This window comes from Bipolaris zeicola (genome assembly GCF_000523435.1).
Source record: "Bipolaris zeicola 26-R-13 unplaced genomic scaffold scaffold_191, whole genome shotgun sequence".
NCBI classification, from domain to species: Eukaryota; Fungi; Ascomycota; class Dothideomycetes; order Pleosporales; family Pleosporaceae; genus Bipolaris; species Bipolaris zeicola.
In genome coordinates, this window is record NW_006912240.1 from 21797 (window position 1) to 38000 (window position 16204).

At 49.4% G+C, this 16204-nt stretch overlaps 8 protein-coding genes across 8 annotated transcripts; 4 read left to right on the forward strand and 4 right to left on the reverse strand.

The window, feature by feature from the left end:
* Positions 1-31: 31 nt before the first annotated feature.
* On the reverse strand, positions 32-874 carry COCCADRAFT_105512 (uncharacterized protein; the record flags this gene model as incomplete). The annotated part of the gene is made up of 3 exons (XM_007717693.1): positions 32-235; positions 352-429; positions 527-874. The coding sequence occupies 3 exons, from the start codon at positions 872-874 to the stop codon at positions 32-34; spliced, it is 630 nt and encodes a 209-aa protein (XP_007715883.1).
* A 1671-nt stretch (positions 875-2545) lies between these two features.
* On the forward strand, positions 2546-3263 carry COCCADRAFT_105549 (uncharacterized protein; the record flags this gene model as incomplete). Its single annotated transcript, XM_007717694.1, has 2 exons — positions 2546-2833; positions 3099-3263. The coding sequence occupies 2 exons, from the start codon at positions 2546-2548 to the stop codon at positions 3261-3263; spliced, it is 453 nt and encodes a 150-aa protein (XP_007715884.1).
* Positions 3264-3931: 668 nt separating this feature from the next.
* COCCADRAFT_39867 (uncharacterized protein) lies at positions 3932-5332 on the reverse strand (the record flags this gene model as incomplete). The annotated part of the gene is made up of 1 exon (XM_007717695.1): positions 3932-5332. One exon carries the CDS (start codon positions 5330-5332, stop codon positions 3932-3934), a length of 1401 nt encoding a protein of 466 aa, XP_007715885.1.
* Positions 5333-5754: 422 nt separating this feature from the next.
* COCCADRAFT_105538 (uncharacterized protein) lies at positions 5755-7155 on the reverse strand (the record flags this gene model as incomplete). Its single annotated transcript, XM_007717696.1, has 1 exon — positions 5755-7155. One exon carries the CDS (start codon positions 7153-7155, stop codon positions 5755-5757), a length of 1401 nt encoding a protein of 466 aa, XP_007715886.1.
* A 1200-nt stretch (positions 7156-8355) lies between these two features.
* On the forward strand, positions 8356-9492 carry COCCADRAFT_105516 (uncharacterized protein; the record flags this gene model as incomplete). Its single annotated transcript, XM_007717697.1, has 2 exons — positions 8356-8588; positions 8751-9492. 2 exons carry the CDS (start codon positions 8356-8358, stop codon positions 9490-9492), a joined length of 975 nt encoding a protein of 324 aa, XP_007715887.1.
* Positions 9493-9907: 415 nt separating this feature from the next.
* Positions 9908-10441, forward strand: COCCADRAFT_39870 (uncharacterized protein; the record flags this gene model as incomplete). Its single annotated transcript, XM_007717698.1, has 2 exons — positions 9908-10019; positions 10095-10441. The coding sequence occupies 2 exons, from the start codon at positions 9908-9910 to the stop codon at positions 10439-10441; spliced, it is 459 nt and encodes a 152-aa protein (XP_007715888.1).
* Positions 10442-10601: 160 nt separating this feature from the next.
* COCCADRAFT_105563 (uncharacterized protein) lies at positions 10602-12595 on the forward strand (the record flags this gene model as incomplete). Its single annotated transcript, XM_007717699.1, has 2 exons — positions 10602-10641; positions 10692-12595. 2 exons carry the CDS (start codon positions 10602-10604, stop codon positions 12593-12595), a joined length of 1944 nt encoding a protein of 647 aa, XP_007715889.1.
* Positions 12596-13312: 717 nt separating this feature from the next.
* COCCADRAFT_8039 (uncharacterized protein) lies at positions 13313-15370 on the reverse strand (the record flags this gene model as incomplete). The annotated part of the gene is made up of 4 exons (XM_007717674.1): positions 13313-13549; positions 13604-14837; positions 14892-15166; positions 15224-15370. 4 exons carry the CDS (start codon positions 15368-15370, stop codon positions 13313-13315), a joined length of 1893 nt encoding a protein of 630 aa, XP_007715864.1.
* Positions 15371-16204: the final 834 nt, after the last annotated feature.

Below are 16204 nucleotides of genomic sequence, written 5' to 3' on the forward strand. Positions count from 1 at the left end.
TTCCCCCTTCCCTTCTTTCACAAGCCGCAATTCACGTACTCGACGAATGCACCGTCGCAAACGTACTATTTCTGCCGGGTACAAAAGGTAAACTCAAAGTGGCATTTGGAGCGCCAGTCAGAGTGGGGAAGGAAGGGACAGCGGGAAGAGTAGGTGTCACATGCGGGTTTGGGTTTGGTTTTAGCTCGCAGGGATTGGGTCCCGGTAGCGGTGTAGGCAGGTAGAGTTGCTTGCACTGCGCAAAACAGCACACCAATTAGTGTTGTTGTTGTTGTTGTTGTTGTTTTATACCCTGAAAAAAGAAGGCGAAGCGGGAAAAAAAAGAGAATGATAATATGGAAAGAAACTTACAGCACGAGTTGGCTTGGGACATCCACCTGCTGCTTGCATGTAACAGGCGTGAGAGAAGTTTTCCTCAAAGTAACATTTCTATCAAGTAAATTCATGTTAGGGGGGTTTTTTCTAATGCAACCTTTGTTTGTTTCTACAACACTTTTTTTGTTTTTCTGTTCTTCGCTTTGCTTACCTGTAGTGCATCAGTAGCCCAACATGGGTACCGAGCCGTGGCCAGCTGACATTGGCACTGCTTGGTGAAGATGGGAATGGGCTCTCGGTGCGGCTTCTTCGAGCGACTTGACGATTTGCCGTAGTTGTCGTCGTCGTCATCTCCACCGTCGTCCTCCGGCTCGGGCTCGATCGTGGGTATGGCTGTGACTGGGATGTTGAGAGATGTCGAGTCCGGTATGGCAACAGTCGATGTTGGTAAGATCTCCGAGAGCGAAGTGAGTGGGGCTGTTGAGTCGTCGCTAGGTTGAGGGTGTGGTATAGCTGCTGCTAGCACTTGCAGAATGCTGATCAAGATGAGGCGGTGCATGTTGGTGCTTTTGCTGAACGGTGTATGTAGTCGACACTCAAAGGTCAGCAGTGTGATGCTACCTGTTTGTACTCCGGCATTCTGTTCTGCTCCGTTCCAGCGTTACCGCGCCTCGGCGATTCATCTTTAGATCCATAGGATCCATATTGCAATGGCTTGCACTTCATATTACAATTTCCCATGAACGGCCTTATAGTACCATATACTTGTATAAATACAAGTGTTTCCCATCAAAATGAAACATGTATAGCCATCGGGTAGTGCAAGGTTTATTGTATTCTGTGAAATAGGCAGCGTTGAGATTTGCCAAAGTGAAGTCGATAGTATACGATGCTTGGAAGTGCCGGGGTCGGCGCGTCTGATTGGCTGCTGCCATGTCGCCTAATATGGAAATGCTATATCTTTGCGTTTAACAGGAGGAAATAGATTGCCGAACGCGACGACGGCCGAGCACGCCAGTGCCAAACAGGAATGTCGCCATTCCGAGCCAGTGCTGCGCCAAAGCATGGTGGCTCAGCTCGGAAATGTGGCACAGGTCCTATCCCCACGACACATGTCAGTCCTCAGTGGCATGATGGCGTGATACCAACTGAAAGAGCTCGTCTTGCGTCATGTCCCGCTCGATGGGCTCTTGCTTTCCCTCGATTACCAGAGGACAGTGCGCGGTTCGACATGAGGTAGGCCCAAGCCCGTCGTTGAGTGGTTGAATGGATTCCTCAACAATTGCGGGCAGCCCAGCCTATAATGTGGCGTACGCACACAGTTGGGCTTGCCTCTAAGCAGGCTATTGGCTTGCCGTGGCCCGTGTCGCATGTCTTGGTAGAGGGGTGCTCGCATACGTTGCAACCCCCCATTCCCTCCTCCTCAACATGTGAAAGTTTACGTTGCCCGATAATCTGCATAGCGCTGATCAGGGTCCGAACGGTCTCGGCCGCTGCTGTCTTGGAAAGGAGGGGTCCAGGTCTACCGCTTGGTTGACGCCTCTCCCACACATACATCTAGTGTTGGCTGGCCATAGATGCTAGAGTGTTATGATATGCACTCCACTATCAGCAAGATGGCGGAGGCGAAAGTGTGGAGACGGCGCCCACCGTTCAAAGTGGTGAACACGTCCGGTGTGATGTGCGACGTCGGTCGCAAACTCTGGAGAATTACGCTTGCTAATAGAATTTGTTATCAGTATCTAGTCAGATTGCCGAGCTGCGGAGGTACTTGGAGGTACTTTGATATGCTGATGGCTGGCATCCCCTCTTCTCACCCCCCTCGGCGTAATGCACAGCCAGTGCAACGCTGATATGATCGTGGTTAGCCTCACGATACATATTGCGCATAGCCACTTTTTGTTGAGATGGAAAAAGATAGAACTTTCGATGGTGCGAACCAGATATTGTACGTAAGAAGTCTTGCCTCAAATTGGCGAGGGTTGGGCTTTGCGAAGTGGTGGCAGTATCGCGATTAGATATCCAAGTCATGTGATTCGACGATTGACGCTCGGGCCCTATGACGAAGTTCGCGATGAATGAAGTTTACATGCAACTGCTAAGCAACAATCCATTGATGCGTCAACCGCCGAACAATCATCTCGTAATCCTATCAGTCAAGTGAAACGACAGGTGTACATTGTGATCTTCAGCATCTGACACCGATTCCACGGACGCTCATACCACGACAATGGCACCTTCGAGAGCATTCCTTCTCCGCCCTATCGCCTTTGGGAATGCGACACTGCGTCTGCCATTGACCTCACCCCTTATCACAAAATTCGCCACTCCATTAAAAAGAACACTGCATTCTTCCACCTTGTGGTCACGCCCAGTGCGACAGCCACAACTCTGCATATGCAAAAGGGCGTATTCGCAGTCAGCTAGTACCACACTCCAAGCCCCGGATTACCTGAACGAGGCGGAATTGCACGTCTTTAACAAGTTGAAATCGGAGCTAGAGCCCGTAAAATTAGAGGTATGCAATGTCTTCTCCGCATTTCTGTCCCCAGATATCACACAGAGTGGAGATGCCAGCGTCTGGAGCTGATGACACCGGTCGCGCTACCGATCGCTGCATTGAAAATATGCGCGTCATATCAGCATTGCAGAGGCTTTCGGGAGGCGCAGTCGGCCAGACCTTTGGATATTGCAGGCTTGCATACGGACGCTGTCGGCATGCCGAACCAAATCAGGGTGTTTCATTTTGGTCAGCATCGACGATTACTAACACGCTCGCATAGGTTCAAGACATCAGCGGCGGCTGCGGATCAATGTATGCAATTGAAATTGAGTCGCCCAAGTTCAAGGGCTTGACCGTCATCAAGCAGCACAAGATGATCAATGAGGTGCTGAAGGATGAGATTCAGAGCTGGCATGGCGTGCAATTACGAACAAAGGCTGCTTGAACCGGGCCTTTTGAGGATAGTTTGTAAATATTGTACGACTAATGTATACAGAGCAGGCATCTGATAAAGTTTCAGAATAAGTGTGGCGCTGAATCACAAAGTGCTCTTTGTGAGTGGGTGAACATCAGTTGACTCTTATATTCTCTGCAACAGACTGTAAAATGATAGGCAGTATAAGTACCAGGGAAATATAGCAGGAGTAGAATCAATATGATTGTGGAGTTTGTGTGCCACTCCTGAAATTGAATTTAGAGGTTTAGTCAAAATCTCGAGATCGAGGGGAATTGCTGACACCCGTAGATTCGTCTTCGATCTCATGCCATCTTCAAAGGTCTCCCAAACTATTGCTTGAATGGTTCATATCTGATTTACGTCTAATGTATTTAATCGCATTCGTTCTCACACTATACACTACCAGGGCTGATCATAGTATTTAGGTGAAGCTGCAATCAGCATCACCAAGTCGCTCCTCGAAATGCAGTTCCGACGTAACAAGACTGTCTTGAATGACAACGTATGGCGAGTGACTCAATGTCCTCGGTGACAAGAAGAAGTAACTTTTCTATACGATGACGAACCAAAAAAAAGCGGGAAGGGAGTTTCATCCTTACCAGTCTTATGCAGCAAGCCATATGCTTCCGAATGAACGAGAAGAGTTGTCTCAATTTTCAGTAATGCCACTCCACATCAGCAACTTCTACAAAAACCCACCCAGGCTCGACACAGTCTGATATCCGTATTGGATCTGGCGCGTCGATAGTGACAGGAATCGAGGCGAAATGTATATTATGCTCAGAAAAGCATTGATATAGCATGGCAAAGTCTGGAGGGAAATGCCCCAATTTCGGTGGCCAATCGACAACCGCTACTCTCTTGAGCAGAGGTAGCCTCGCAGGTGCGATATCAGCAAGAAGGCGCAGTATCTCCGTCGGGCCCTCCCATCCCTTTGAGCCCCAGTGCTCCTGCCAGTCGATTTCAAATGTCAGCTCCTCGAGCGTGGGCGGGAGATAGCGTACCAATTCAGCAACGAAATCGGGCGTGCATTGTTCTGGATCGTCGTCGTGCGCTATCAAGCCCATATCCAAGGAGCGCAAGTTTGTCATTCTGGAAGCCAATCTTGCTACCTGCAGCATGTGCTTCTGGTAGAGCATGTGGTGGTCGCCGCGGACAGATAGCCGCTCAAGCGATGTGCGGTTGTGTGTCAGCGCAGAGGAAAGACTCTCAAACTTTGATATGAGATTTGGCGAGCGCCGGCTCCGCAGATTGTTGTGGGTATCATGTTCGTAGGCAAAACTTTTGAGTTGTCTGCATGCCTCGGTGAAGTGAGCTAGTGTTTGGGTCTCCACGCAAGCACGCTTGAGGACAATGTTTTCGACACCCGAAACACCCCTCTCGAGTACTGTATAAAGCGGTATTTCATCGTTCCACTCAACGTAATCGTAAGGTTGGCGCTCCAGCTGAACGATATCGACAACAGTCACGTTGCGCAGCGAAGGAACACGGAATAAGTGTGCGATTTGCTCAAGACAGAGCGGGCCGTGTATGTGAACGTTTCTCAGATTCTGGAGCGTTCCTGCTTCTGATACAGGCTTGCCGAACCAGTAGCTATTATCTCTCCATCCATACGTTTCTTTAATGGTAAGCGTTTCGATGGCTGGTGTGACCGTTATGAAGAAGGCCATAAACTCGTGGTCGCGCCATGTTGTAGTTAACCGTTCGTGATTTATTGACGATTTTACTCCGATTGGCTCGAACGATCTCATTAGCCTTGAAAGCATTTCTCGATTTTCAGTGCTATTGTCTTTTCCGGTACTTAGATTCCATGTTACTTGCTGGACACGAGCCGCGAGCTTCGGATCATGAAGAAGGGTTCGGGTGAGCGGCCAGGGGCAGGACACCAAGATATGACTGTACAAGTGGTCGAGCGAGAGAAGGTACATGCGCCGGCTGGTCAGGCTAAGATTGCGAATGTCTTTTGGGTTTTCGATTGGCATGCAATCAATGATGCTCATCACGAGCTCGTTAGGAAGAGCGCCAAAGCCGGGGTTTGCCGCCAGTTCGGTTGCCATCCTGTGATCTGCAGTCGCACTCTCTTGGCTGCTAGAGTGCGCCAACGAACTTAATCACCACCCTAAGGTTCAAAAAAAGATAATAAAGAAACAGCTCTTGGATACGGCTTGGTTTGGACGGCAAACAGCTGTAGCTATGAACAGGCTGCCCCGCAGTTTGGTTGCGCTAAAGACTTGGCATGTGGTTGACCAGTCAAGCGTGCGGCGGTTCAGCTTCACCTGGAGGAATAGTACAAACAGATCAAATACAAAAAATGTGATCAGATGCATATGTATGCTTCCCCATGTTACTAGCCAGAAAATTCGGTTATGGTTTACTATAGCGAGTGCATTATCTCAGCATACGTATCAAAAGCATCTGTCCCGTCTGCTTACAACCATCTTGGTCCAACATCTTCGAAGACCACTAAATACTCCCCATCCTAAATTTCCTTGAATGAAACATCTAGATTCATGCCCGCTTTACTATACAACCCTTGTAAGACAGAAAACATTGCTTGAGCGGAGTCCTCGTCTCTCCACGCGGGCCATTCGACAAGGCTCACACGCTTCAGGTTACACGGCGAACAAGCGACAGCCGCAGCGAAATCCGACAGAATTTGGAAGTAAGGAGAAATTAGAGGTACCCTATCATACCCAAAAGGTTCCAACTTGATGTTCAAGACTTCTAGTGTATCCGGTAGTTGATCGGCGATACTACTATGACTAGGATCCCTATCGTTTTCGTACATCATTAAAGATATGCCATTGATGCTATTCTTGTCGCAAGGCCCGATATCTAAAGTATGTAGGTTATGTAATGGGTGCTCCTCTAGCATCGGAGCTTTAATGTTCAAGAGCGACGACACCACACTTTCGTCAAGCGGTATTTCACCACGGATTTGAAGGTGTTTGAGGGGGATCCTCGAAAGGCGTCGCAATTCATCAATCATTAGGAATTCACGGTAGTTTTCTGGATGGGATCCGAGGTCGCTTGGAAGGTGTTCGTAACTCAGGCTGTTGAGATTATTGAGTTTCTCGAGGATGATGATTGCCTCTGGGAAGAAGATATCGGAATCCCTCATTACTAGTTGCTCAAGAGAAGACCCACCGGCAAGCATACGTTCTATTGTGTTGTCCGTGCTGTCTTGCCACGAGAAAGTCTTCCCAGGTTCTTGGCGCATGGTGACGACTTTAGTAAGCTCTAACTTACGAATCGACGGCAAAGTCAACAGGGGCACGACGTTCTCCAGCCGTAGAGGTCCATGAAGCGTAATCGACTGAAGGTTTTTGAATTGGGTCGGATTGCGTGATATAGTATCGAACCAGTAGGAGTGGTCGTCCCATTGCCATGTGTCCCACACACAGAGTTTTTGAACATTGGGTGTGAAAAGGAGAAAGAATTCGAGATACCACCAGTGTATCTCACGCTCATGATCAAAATTGACGAACCGCTCAGGCAGATTCCCAGAAGAATGGCTTGTGTGTATAAGCCACCCAGAATCTCGTAGTTTGACTGCAAGCAGCAGTCTGTCGTCCTGCTTCAAACATCGCTGAAGAGCTGTCCTTGTCCAATAGCTCTGGTACCACACTACTTCTTTGACATGATCTGCAAGCTCAGGTCGTACATTTGGGTGTGGCAACGCTATAGTACGCAGAAGCTGTTCTGGAGCCAGACCATGAAACTTGTAGTATAGATAATCGTTTGTCAGACTTCGGAGCCGCTTGCTTGTTGCGTTGAGGGTATGGAAGCTTGAAATGTTGTCGTCGGCTTTGATTTGGTCAAATATCAGCAATAACAGCTCGTCCGGAAGCGTGCTGAATCTGTCAAAAGATGGGTTCATTCTTGCTACAAGCCTCAGAAGTGGATATGTATTGGTGATGACGGTAGGTTGTGTTTGTGTGCTCGTTGATTGCGGTGCGATTTCCCTCGATGATCCACAAACCCAGCAGCTTAGCGATAGTAGTTAGGCATATGGTCACGTGAGGTCAGAATTTCTGTGTTCATTGTTCCTAACACCTTGTAAGCCTCGACCGCAAAAAAGCACAAGATATAAGGCAGCAGTAATTTTCTCGCGGTAACTCACTAATTTGCCAATGTACCGGTCAAATGCTTGTGTATAGCCAAGTTAGCAATTGGATAGTAAAGATATGGTATAGGTACGTAGGTTTACCATATGTCCGCCTCTACGTACGTATGATTAATGCGCCATTGGCTCTACCCTCAGTTGATGTAACCGTGACTATATCTCTACCCATGGTTCATGCGACCAATATCTTACCCCTACCATGATGCGAGGTTCATCACTGTTAATGCGCTTAGTTGTAGTCTTTCTTCTCCGCAGAATCAGGGTAATAATGACGTGCTTCTAGCCCGTAGATGGTGTAGAAGACGGAGTACAACTTTAGTTATGTATTGCTGAAATTTTCCACTGCTAAAAATACTAACGGCACCAGATACCTTCCAATCTAGCTATGTTAGCTACTACAAATGGAGCAAAGAAGATTTTAGTGTTTGCTACGTGAACAGGGGCTAGCTAAAGAGACAAATTCATGATATGTTAGCATAGCTCAAACAGTGAATTGTAGAGGACCTTGGAGAAGAAGTAATTGAACCAGCTACTACCCAAACTGGATCTATTACTGGAATATTAGCCTACCCATGCTTGTCAAGCCCAATCGTGGTTCCCGTTTTGGGTTTTGGAGACCGGACTCGGTGCAATACTGCGTACGCAATCGATGCAAACATATGAGATTAACAAGAATTGTACTTCTTGAGATTGATCTAAATCAATGCACAAGAAAATGTATTAGAGAGAGCACTCGGCTAGCTAGCATTGGGAAGCAGCGTCCACTGCTGCTGAGATGCTATAGTGTGTGACTCGCACGGCCGCGACACATGGCGGCAGTTGTATGGGTGACAGTACCACGGTAAGAGTGGAGGTATCAAAGGAGTATATAAGTTACCGTAATATCCCAAATTGCATGCTCCTCAAAACCCCGTTGGTATCTCAGACACAGACTTGTGAAACCTGCGCATCGACATGGCGGCTGCGGCGTTGGCGATAACATTATTCGATCTTCAGGGTGGGATCTATATTCCTCCTGTGGACCCTGCCATGGTAGTGGCAACGGTCTGCCAAAAAGCGGTTAGCCGCTTGAAAAGACACTTCCCGCAGCTATTCGCTTTATCAAATCCGGGTCCCTGCAACCTTCCCCTGGAGATTATCCTTATGATCGCAGAATATCTCGACAAATGCGCCCTGATATCTCTTGCGTTGACCTGCCGGGCTCTTCACGATCTCTGGAAACCACGCAGTATGCCTCTGCAATCGGATGAGAAAGAAAAGCTATTGGTGTTGCTTGAGAAAGACATTCCATTCCGCTATTACTGTCCTCGCTGTGTAAAGCTGCATCGCTGGCATGGGCGCTGGAGCAGGTCCACCATTCCATACTACATGGAGCGTCTGGAATGCAAGAAACGAATAGATCTGTACCTTTCCTTCCTATTATCCTGCGACATACCTTACCATCATGTACGCTTGGTCATGAACCGACATTTTTACGGACCTGAACACGGCTTGCCGCTTCAGGCACTCAGTAAACGAAGGAATTACACAACTCTCAAGCACAGAATCAAATGCTCAGTATCGCGGCATGCATGCATCTTTAACGATGAACTTCTAATACTGACAGCGTTATCCATGACGCAGCTCAGAGGTGACTTGGTATCGCTTAAAAGCCACGTCGAATTTTCTGGGGGTTCAATCTGCGAACATCTCACCTTTCTGCAAGAATCTCCTGCCTGCATTCCCATACCGTTTCCTGAGCTTGCTAAGAAGGGAAGCACATCGGGTCCATTCCCGGCCTGCGAGCCTATATACGGGTCCTGTACTTCCTGTCCAACAGATTACAACATCACTATGAATTGGCAAGGTGTGAAAAAGGGATACAGCATCGAGGTGCTAGTGTATCGCGGGTTGGGCGACTGTCGAACGCCAGAGAACTGGTATTGGCGTAATACTATGGCGAGGTGGGACCCGAGTGAACAAAGTAGGTCAGCTTATTCGCCACATAATCCACCTGGAAGTATAAGGGACAAATGGAATGAGGCTGGCGGTGTAGCAGAGATCACTGATGGCGCATGGCGGAGAGCCTTACAAGTAGCTGGATTGGGATAGACATCGCGCGCTTGTCAATGCAATGGCATGTGCCTACTTCCAGCTCCTAGCAAGCTACTTACATATAAATTTATGATTCCTGTTTGTATCTAAAATTCTTTCGAATGCTTTAAGTTACCAAAGATGGCTTTATATTTTGAAACTCCGCATCGTTCTGTCTTGCAGTTTCCCATGTCCAAGCCCGAATCCACGTGCGTGCCAATTTGGGCGCGCTTTCCTGCCATCAAACTGGTCATACAATAGCAGGAAATGCAAGTGCAAACTCAGGAAGTGCAATCGCAATACCAAGCCTTTTGCCCTTAAAAATATCAACTTCCCTTCCCTCGGTGTGTCCTTCTTTTCTCCTCAGGCCTGCCACCTTGCACTTTTTTTCTCTCTGAGCCCGTGCCAAATCTTTTTTTCTACTTTGACCATCATGAATGAGTCCTTCGCTTTTTGGTTTCCGTCAGTCTGGACGCTGATCGGTGCCATTTTCACTATTATCTCTTTTTTCCTCTCTCTTTGTCTCGCGCTTGGCAAACGCGATAGTCTTTATGCAATCCGGGAGGTAGTGGATTCGGTCTAGGAGACCATGAATACCCTACCGACTGTATTCCGGGAAGTACGGGACGATGTCTTAGCACTGAGGACGGCAGCAACCGCGCGTGGGCAGTTGCTTGCCCAGGTGCTAGACACACTTCGTGAATTGAGGATCGACTTGCAGGCGCTGGCCAGTACAGTTCGGGAGATTCACGAAGATGCTGTCAGATTGAAGACAGGACAACAGAAGCCAGCAAATCCTGTTGTTCTCGAGATCTTGACTGACCCCTGGAATTCGACCACAGGTCACCCGAAGATCCAGAGAAGGTTTGGGCCTTTCTCCTTTCAAGGTTACTTGAGAGCTCAAGCCGAAGCCCTGGCAAGAGAACGGATGAAGGCCGCGCCCGATCCACTCCACGACGTGGATTGATGACACTACGTCCAGGTAGTGGTGACTGTTTTGGTTTTGGACATTGCGGAGGTGAGTACGCTAGTGCCTGATGACTTACGTCATATTCGACGCGCCCCACCAAAGATTCCGCTCCTACTGACAACCACCTCTGCTAGTAGATACATTATATGAATATCAAATGGCGCAAGACGGCCATCTACTGCAGCGACCACTCTACGGTAATATAGTTTTTCGTCGTCTGCGACCCTACTAACGTCTGTATCTGCAGTTTTCGATTTGCCCGAAGAGCTCCTGGCCACCCTCACACTCAAGGACCAGCACGAACAGTCGCTCCCAGAAACCCCCCCTCAAGACCCAAACACCGCGAACAAATCTTCCGACAACGACTCCACTCCGGCGAAAGCGACCTCATGCAACCTCTGCGGCCTCAACTTCGCGTCCCTCACCGATCAGCGCAGTCATGTTCGATCTGACCTCCATGGCTACAACTTGAAACAGAAGATAAAGGGCGCTAAGCCAGTGAGTGAGGCCGAGTTTGAGAAGCTCATTGGAGACCTGGATGAGAGTATATCGGGCTCCGAGTCATCAGAATCGGACGAAGAAGAAGACGATGGCGGCGGCAAGGCGAAAGACTCTACCCTCAGTGCGCTTTTGAAGAAGCAAGCTCATATCACAGATCCCGGGTTCGATGTTGCCTCATCCAAGAAGCAGAGTGGCCCTGGCAAGCCTCCGTTGATTTGGTTCACATCGCCCGCACTGCCGGACAACACATCGCTGGGTATATACCGCGCCATATTTTCGAATGCGGAGCAAGAAGAGGAGTCGCACATTCTAGAGACCATCCGGAGCAAGCAGCTGTCCCCGAAGCAACCTCCAAAGATCAAGGCGAACGAGGGTGGTGTTCCACTGCCCAAGACGGATATTGGGCCACACTACTTTCTGTGTATGATTGGTGGTGGGCATTTTGCAGCTATGATTGTAGCGTTAGCACCCAAAATAGGAAAGAGACACAACGGAGTAGACGAGCGGTCAGCCACGGTCATCGCTCACAAGACTTTCCACCGATACACCACCAGAAGGAAACAGGGAGGTTCACAATCTGCCAACGACAACGCCAAGGGGAATGCCCACTCCGCCGGTTCCTCGATACGTCGCTACAACGAGACCGCACTCGTCAACGAAGTACGCGAACTGCTGAACAGCTGGAAGAGTATGATTGATACTGCGGAGCTCATATTCGTTCGCGCTACCGGTGCAACCAATCGAAGGACGCTTTTTGGTCCTTACGAAGGACAAGTGCTGCGAAGCAATGACCCGCGTAACAGAGGTTTCCCGTTCAGTACACGCCGAGCGACTCAAAAAGAGCTCATGCGTGCTTTTGTTGAGCTAACTTGGGCGAAGCAAAGCACTGTTGATGAGGCAGCACTTGCTGCCCTGAACGCTTCTCAGAAAGAAGCTCCAATCACAGCTCCAGCTCCGGCAAAGCCCAAACCCAAGAAGCCAACGAAAGAGGAAGAGTCCGTCTCCTTACACACATCGCAGATTATACCAATGATCAAACGCTCCAAAGTACCTGCGCTCCTAAACTACCTCAAGACCAACAACATTCCACCAACATTCACATTCCTGCCTGCCAATTACCACACGCCGACTCCCCTGCACCTTGCGGCATCCCTCAACTCAGTTCCCATTGTCATTGCCCTTCTCACAAAAGCGGGCGCAGACCCGACATTGATGAATGACGAAGCTCGGGCACCATTCTCACTGGCGGGTGATCGTGCGACAAGGGATGCATTTCGCGTTGCACGTTCCGAACTCGGCGAGTCTGCATGGGACTGGGAGAAAGCAGGCGTTCCAGCAGCCATGACCAAAGCTGAGGCTGACAAGCGAGATGCGCAGGAAAAGAACGAGAAGGCTGCAGAAAGTAAGGCCGAGGCTGATCGTAGGAAAGCAGAGACAGAGCGGGTGCGTAAGGAGAGCGAGGCAGAAGAGGTGAGAAGAAAGGAGCAACGACTGGGCAAAGGCAAGGCTTTGGGCGCGTTACCTGTCAAGACTGGCGCAGACCTGAGAGAAGAAGAGATGAGGGGATTGACACCAGAGGCGAGGGCAAGGATGGAGAGGGAAAGAAGGGCAAGAGCAGCTGAGGAAAGATTAAGGCGAATGCAGGGCTGAGTACGCGATAGGCGTTGTGCTTGCTAGAGAAGCTACAGGGTTACAGCATGCCTGAATACACTCTTCGCGCCATCCATGGCATTTCGTGCCATCATGGAGGCCACACGAGCATACTACTTTCGCGTACATTGCTTTGTGAAGTCAACACTACCATTTTTTCACTCTACCCTTGGTTCGATATATCAGAGGCTGTCCAGTCGAGGATCATAGCTGTGGTGGAACTTAGGCTGATGGGGTGGAAACTCTAAGCGGGCATATCGCTGTGCCTCTATCATGTGCCGTGCCAGACCGTTTTCCCAAAAAACACCGGTAACATCAATTTTCGATCTCTGATTTCTGGCACATACGACCATCGGCGAAGTATCGCACCGGATCCCGTTCGTTCTCCACACGTTAAGTCTTCGACCGGCGGACTAGTAGTTAGGTGGGTGACCACTAGCGAATCCCCGCTGTTGTATGTTTTTGTTGTTTCTTTTACTTTTTTGTATACTTGGTGTCTTCTTCGTGGAGTGATTCATATTGTTGTGAAATGTACAGTGCATAACGTTGTCGTAGACTTGCATCTCATTGGCGTTGAGCCATTGTTGTGGGATTTGTGTTTACTTCAGTAGTGTATTCCGCTAGGAGCTCTATCCTTTTGCTCTGATTTCCCAAAAATTCTATAAAGTCTGATAGTGGCAGTTAGTGAGGAGCAGTAGGCAAACAGCAGCCCTAGTTCTACCACGTCTCCTGCCTATAACGTCCAGCCTTTTCCATTCCTACCAAGTACGCCTCTGCTCCTTCTCTATCCAAGTTTCCATGCTCTTGGAACCCTTCAATGAGTGCCTCGCGGATTGCTTGAGGCATCTTACCCGAAGAGCCACAAACATATATAATACCAGACTTGTGGTAGAGGTGCGAGAAGATGAGGGCAGATTGCTGGCGGATGAGATCTTGCACATAGACTTTTTGCCGCTGAAGAAGATGTTAGTGAGGAGAAGAGAAAGAGGAAATGAGATTGTAGCTCACTTGGTCTCGAGAAAAGGCTGCAAAAACGGTTAGTGGGACGCCATTGGATTGCAACTTCTCCCATTCGTCCTTGAAAAAGTAGTCTGACTCTGCGTTTCTGCAGCCAAAGAATAGTAAATCTTTTGCTTGATCTTGCACCTGGTCTTGCAAGTGTCCATTCTGCGCTTGTTTCAATTCTTCCCGCCACAACATGCGTTGGTGGATTAACGATCGCATCGGTGCTACGCCTGTTCCGGGCCCGACCATGACGATGGGTTTTTGTAGCTCCTCCTTGCTCACGCCGAGGCCTCCCTGCGAAAGTGTAACGGTAATCTCTTGGTCAGGTGTAAGAGAAGCGATATATCTCGTTGCTACGCCCTGCCTGATTCTTTTGATGACCGTCTTATATTTGACAATTGCAATCAAAAGCTCGATCTGGGTTTTTTTCTCCAATTCTGCTGTTGGGTTCATCGCACTGGCAATGCTAAACTGTCTTCCCCGCAATACAGGGATGATGCTACACACGCGCTGCCATGGTATTCTCACAGATTCAAACTCCTGCAAGACTTCCAGGATGCTTCGGCGTGGACGCGTCGTGTAATCGTAGAGCTCGTCGATATACTGGGGATCTGTGAACTCGATGAGACGCTCTTTGTGGAATTCGTCGGTGGTGTAGTGGGCAAGTTGGGCGAAGAAGGAGCGGCGGGGGATTGATATGATGTCAAGGTGATTGGTGAGAAGTTGGCGCAGAGTTACTGTACTGTTGGGATCCAAGGTCCGAATTGGAAGACTTGCAGTTGGTGAAGTAGCTGGTGAGGATGGAATGAAGCGTAGAGGGACATCAGCGATCGAGGTCCAATCCATGCATTCTAGAAAATGGGAGACGTCCGAAGGAAAATTCTTGGGGTATATGGTGAGGACATCGCCTGGGACGTAGGAGCGAACTTCTGGTATTTCAAACTTGAGATGTCGGACATCTTGCCAGTGTGTGGTGGGAGTAACACGTTCATTGCTCGTAACCTTTGCAGTCAAGCCACCAGGAACCTTGAGGAGGTCTGATGGAGGAATGTCAGGTGAGTCTTCTTTTGCTTCAGGCTTGGTTGAAGGTGTTGACGTCTCATCAGCAATTTCAAGTAGCCATTTGGGGTCTAGGAGAACATTGTCCGGTATTGGTTCAGCGCCGTCTGGAAGAGGATACGTTTCCAGGAGGTGTTGCCGAAGTTTGGTAGACCAGGGAAGGAATGAGCCATCGATACTGGAAAAGTCAGACACATTGTATGGCTACAACAAGGTTGACATGTTGACATACCCCTCTGGATGCTGTTCATCAGATTCACCACGGTCACATATCGCCTGGGCTCCGAGTTGAATGAGGCGATTATAGAGTTTACGATGGGCCCAGTTATATTTGGGATACGATGTGTCTCCCAGGCCAAACGAGGCAAACTTCATCTGATACAGACATCCTGGGCGTAAGCGAGCGCTTCTAATGGCTCTCCAGAATTTCTGACTGTTTGGGGGCAGATCACCCTGGCCCGTGGTGGAGATTGCAATCAAAACAACATCATGCTGCAACAATTGTTTCTACTCGAGTCAACAAGGCCCTGCTGCACGCACTGGCACGGCCATTGACTGACATACAAGACTGATGGCGTTCAGCTCAGCAACGTCGGTGTCGAACCGTAGGCGTTCAGCGATCCTCCCCATTTCCTCGGCCACATCTTGGGCATTGCCTGTCTCGGAGCCGTAGACGACCAGCGCGCGACGTGGTTGCTGCAGGGCGGGCATGGCATCAGGGAGCGGTACGGTGAGACTAGCTTCAAGGAGACTCGTCGAGAAGATGAGATTTGACGGCTGGCCCCCCAGACCCGTCGCATGAAGAAGCGGTGCACTAGCGGCCACGTCAACGGCAGCCGGGTCTTTTTGCTGCTATCGGCTTCTAGCGGCAGTGGGGCCTGAGGCAACTGGCTGCGTCGTCGACGTTGAGCTGTAGCGCAGGCGGGCAGGGGGGGCTGGAGTGTGTGGCGCCAGCTACTACCTGTAAGGCGCATTAGCTAAGCAGCACCTGTGTCGGAGTAAGTATGCACACACGACCTGCATATGCAAGTAAGGAATTAGACAGATAAACAAATGACCATATATTTTGTATATACACACAACTTCATAGACACTACACAAACAATCACGCCAGATGCTCCTCCCTCCCGGAAGCATGCACATACATATGTGGCGCAACTAATCAGTGGCGCTTCCCTGCGCGAGTGGGCCGCTTCGACTGCCGCTTCGGGACAAGCCCCATGGCCGCTCTCTCTTCAAAATAATCTGCCCAGGCCCGCAGCCCTGCTCCCTTCCCTCCCCCATCAAGTCAAACAACAGAGACAAACCAAGCACTCCATCAACCCAATCCTCTCTCAACCTTCCCCGGGCTCGTAGCTACCCACTCCACACCCCCCTCGTCAACAGTTCCACCAACAGGCGGTTCGACAATTCCCATCAATACTTCAATAATCCACTGCTGTTCAAGGTTACCTTTGCCGGTTTACCAGGACTCCAAGTTTCCTCAGTCACTCTACACGTTCGATTCTTTACTCGTGTTCGTCAACCCTTAAAACTTCAGCAAAA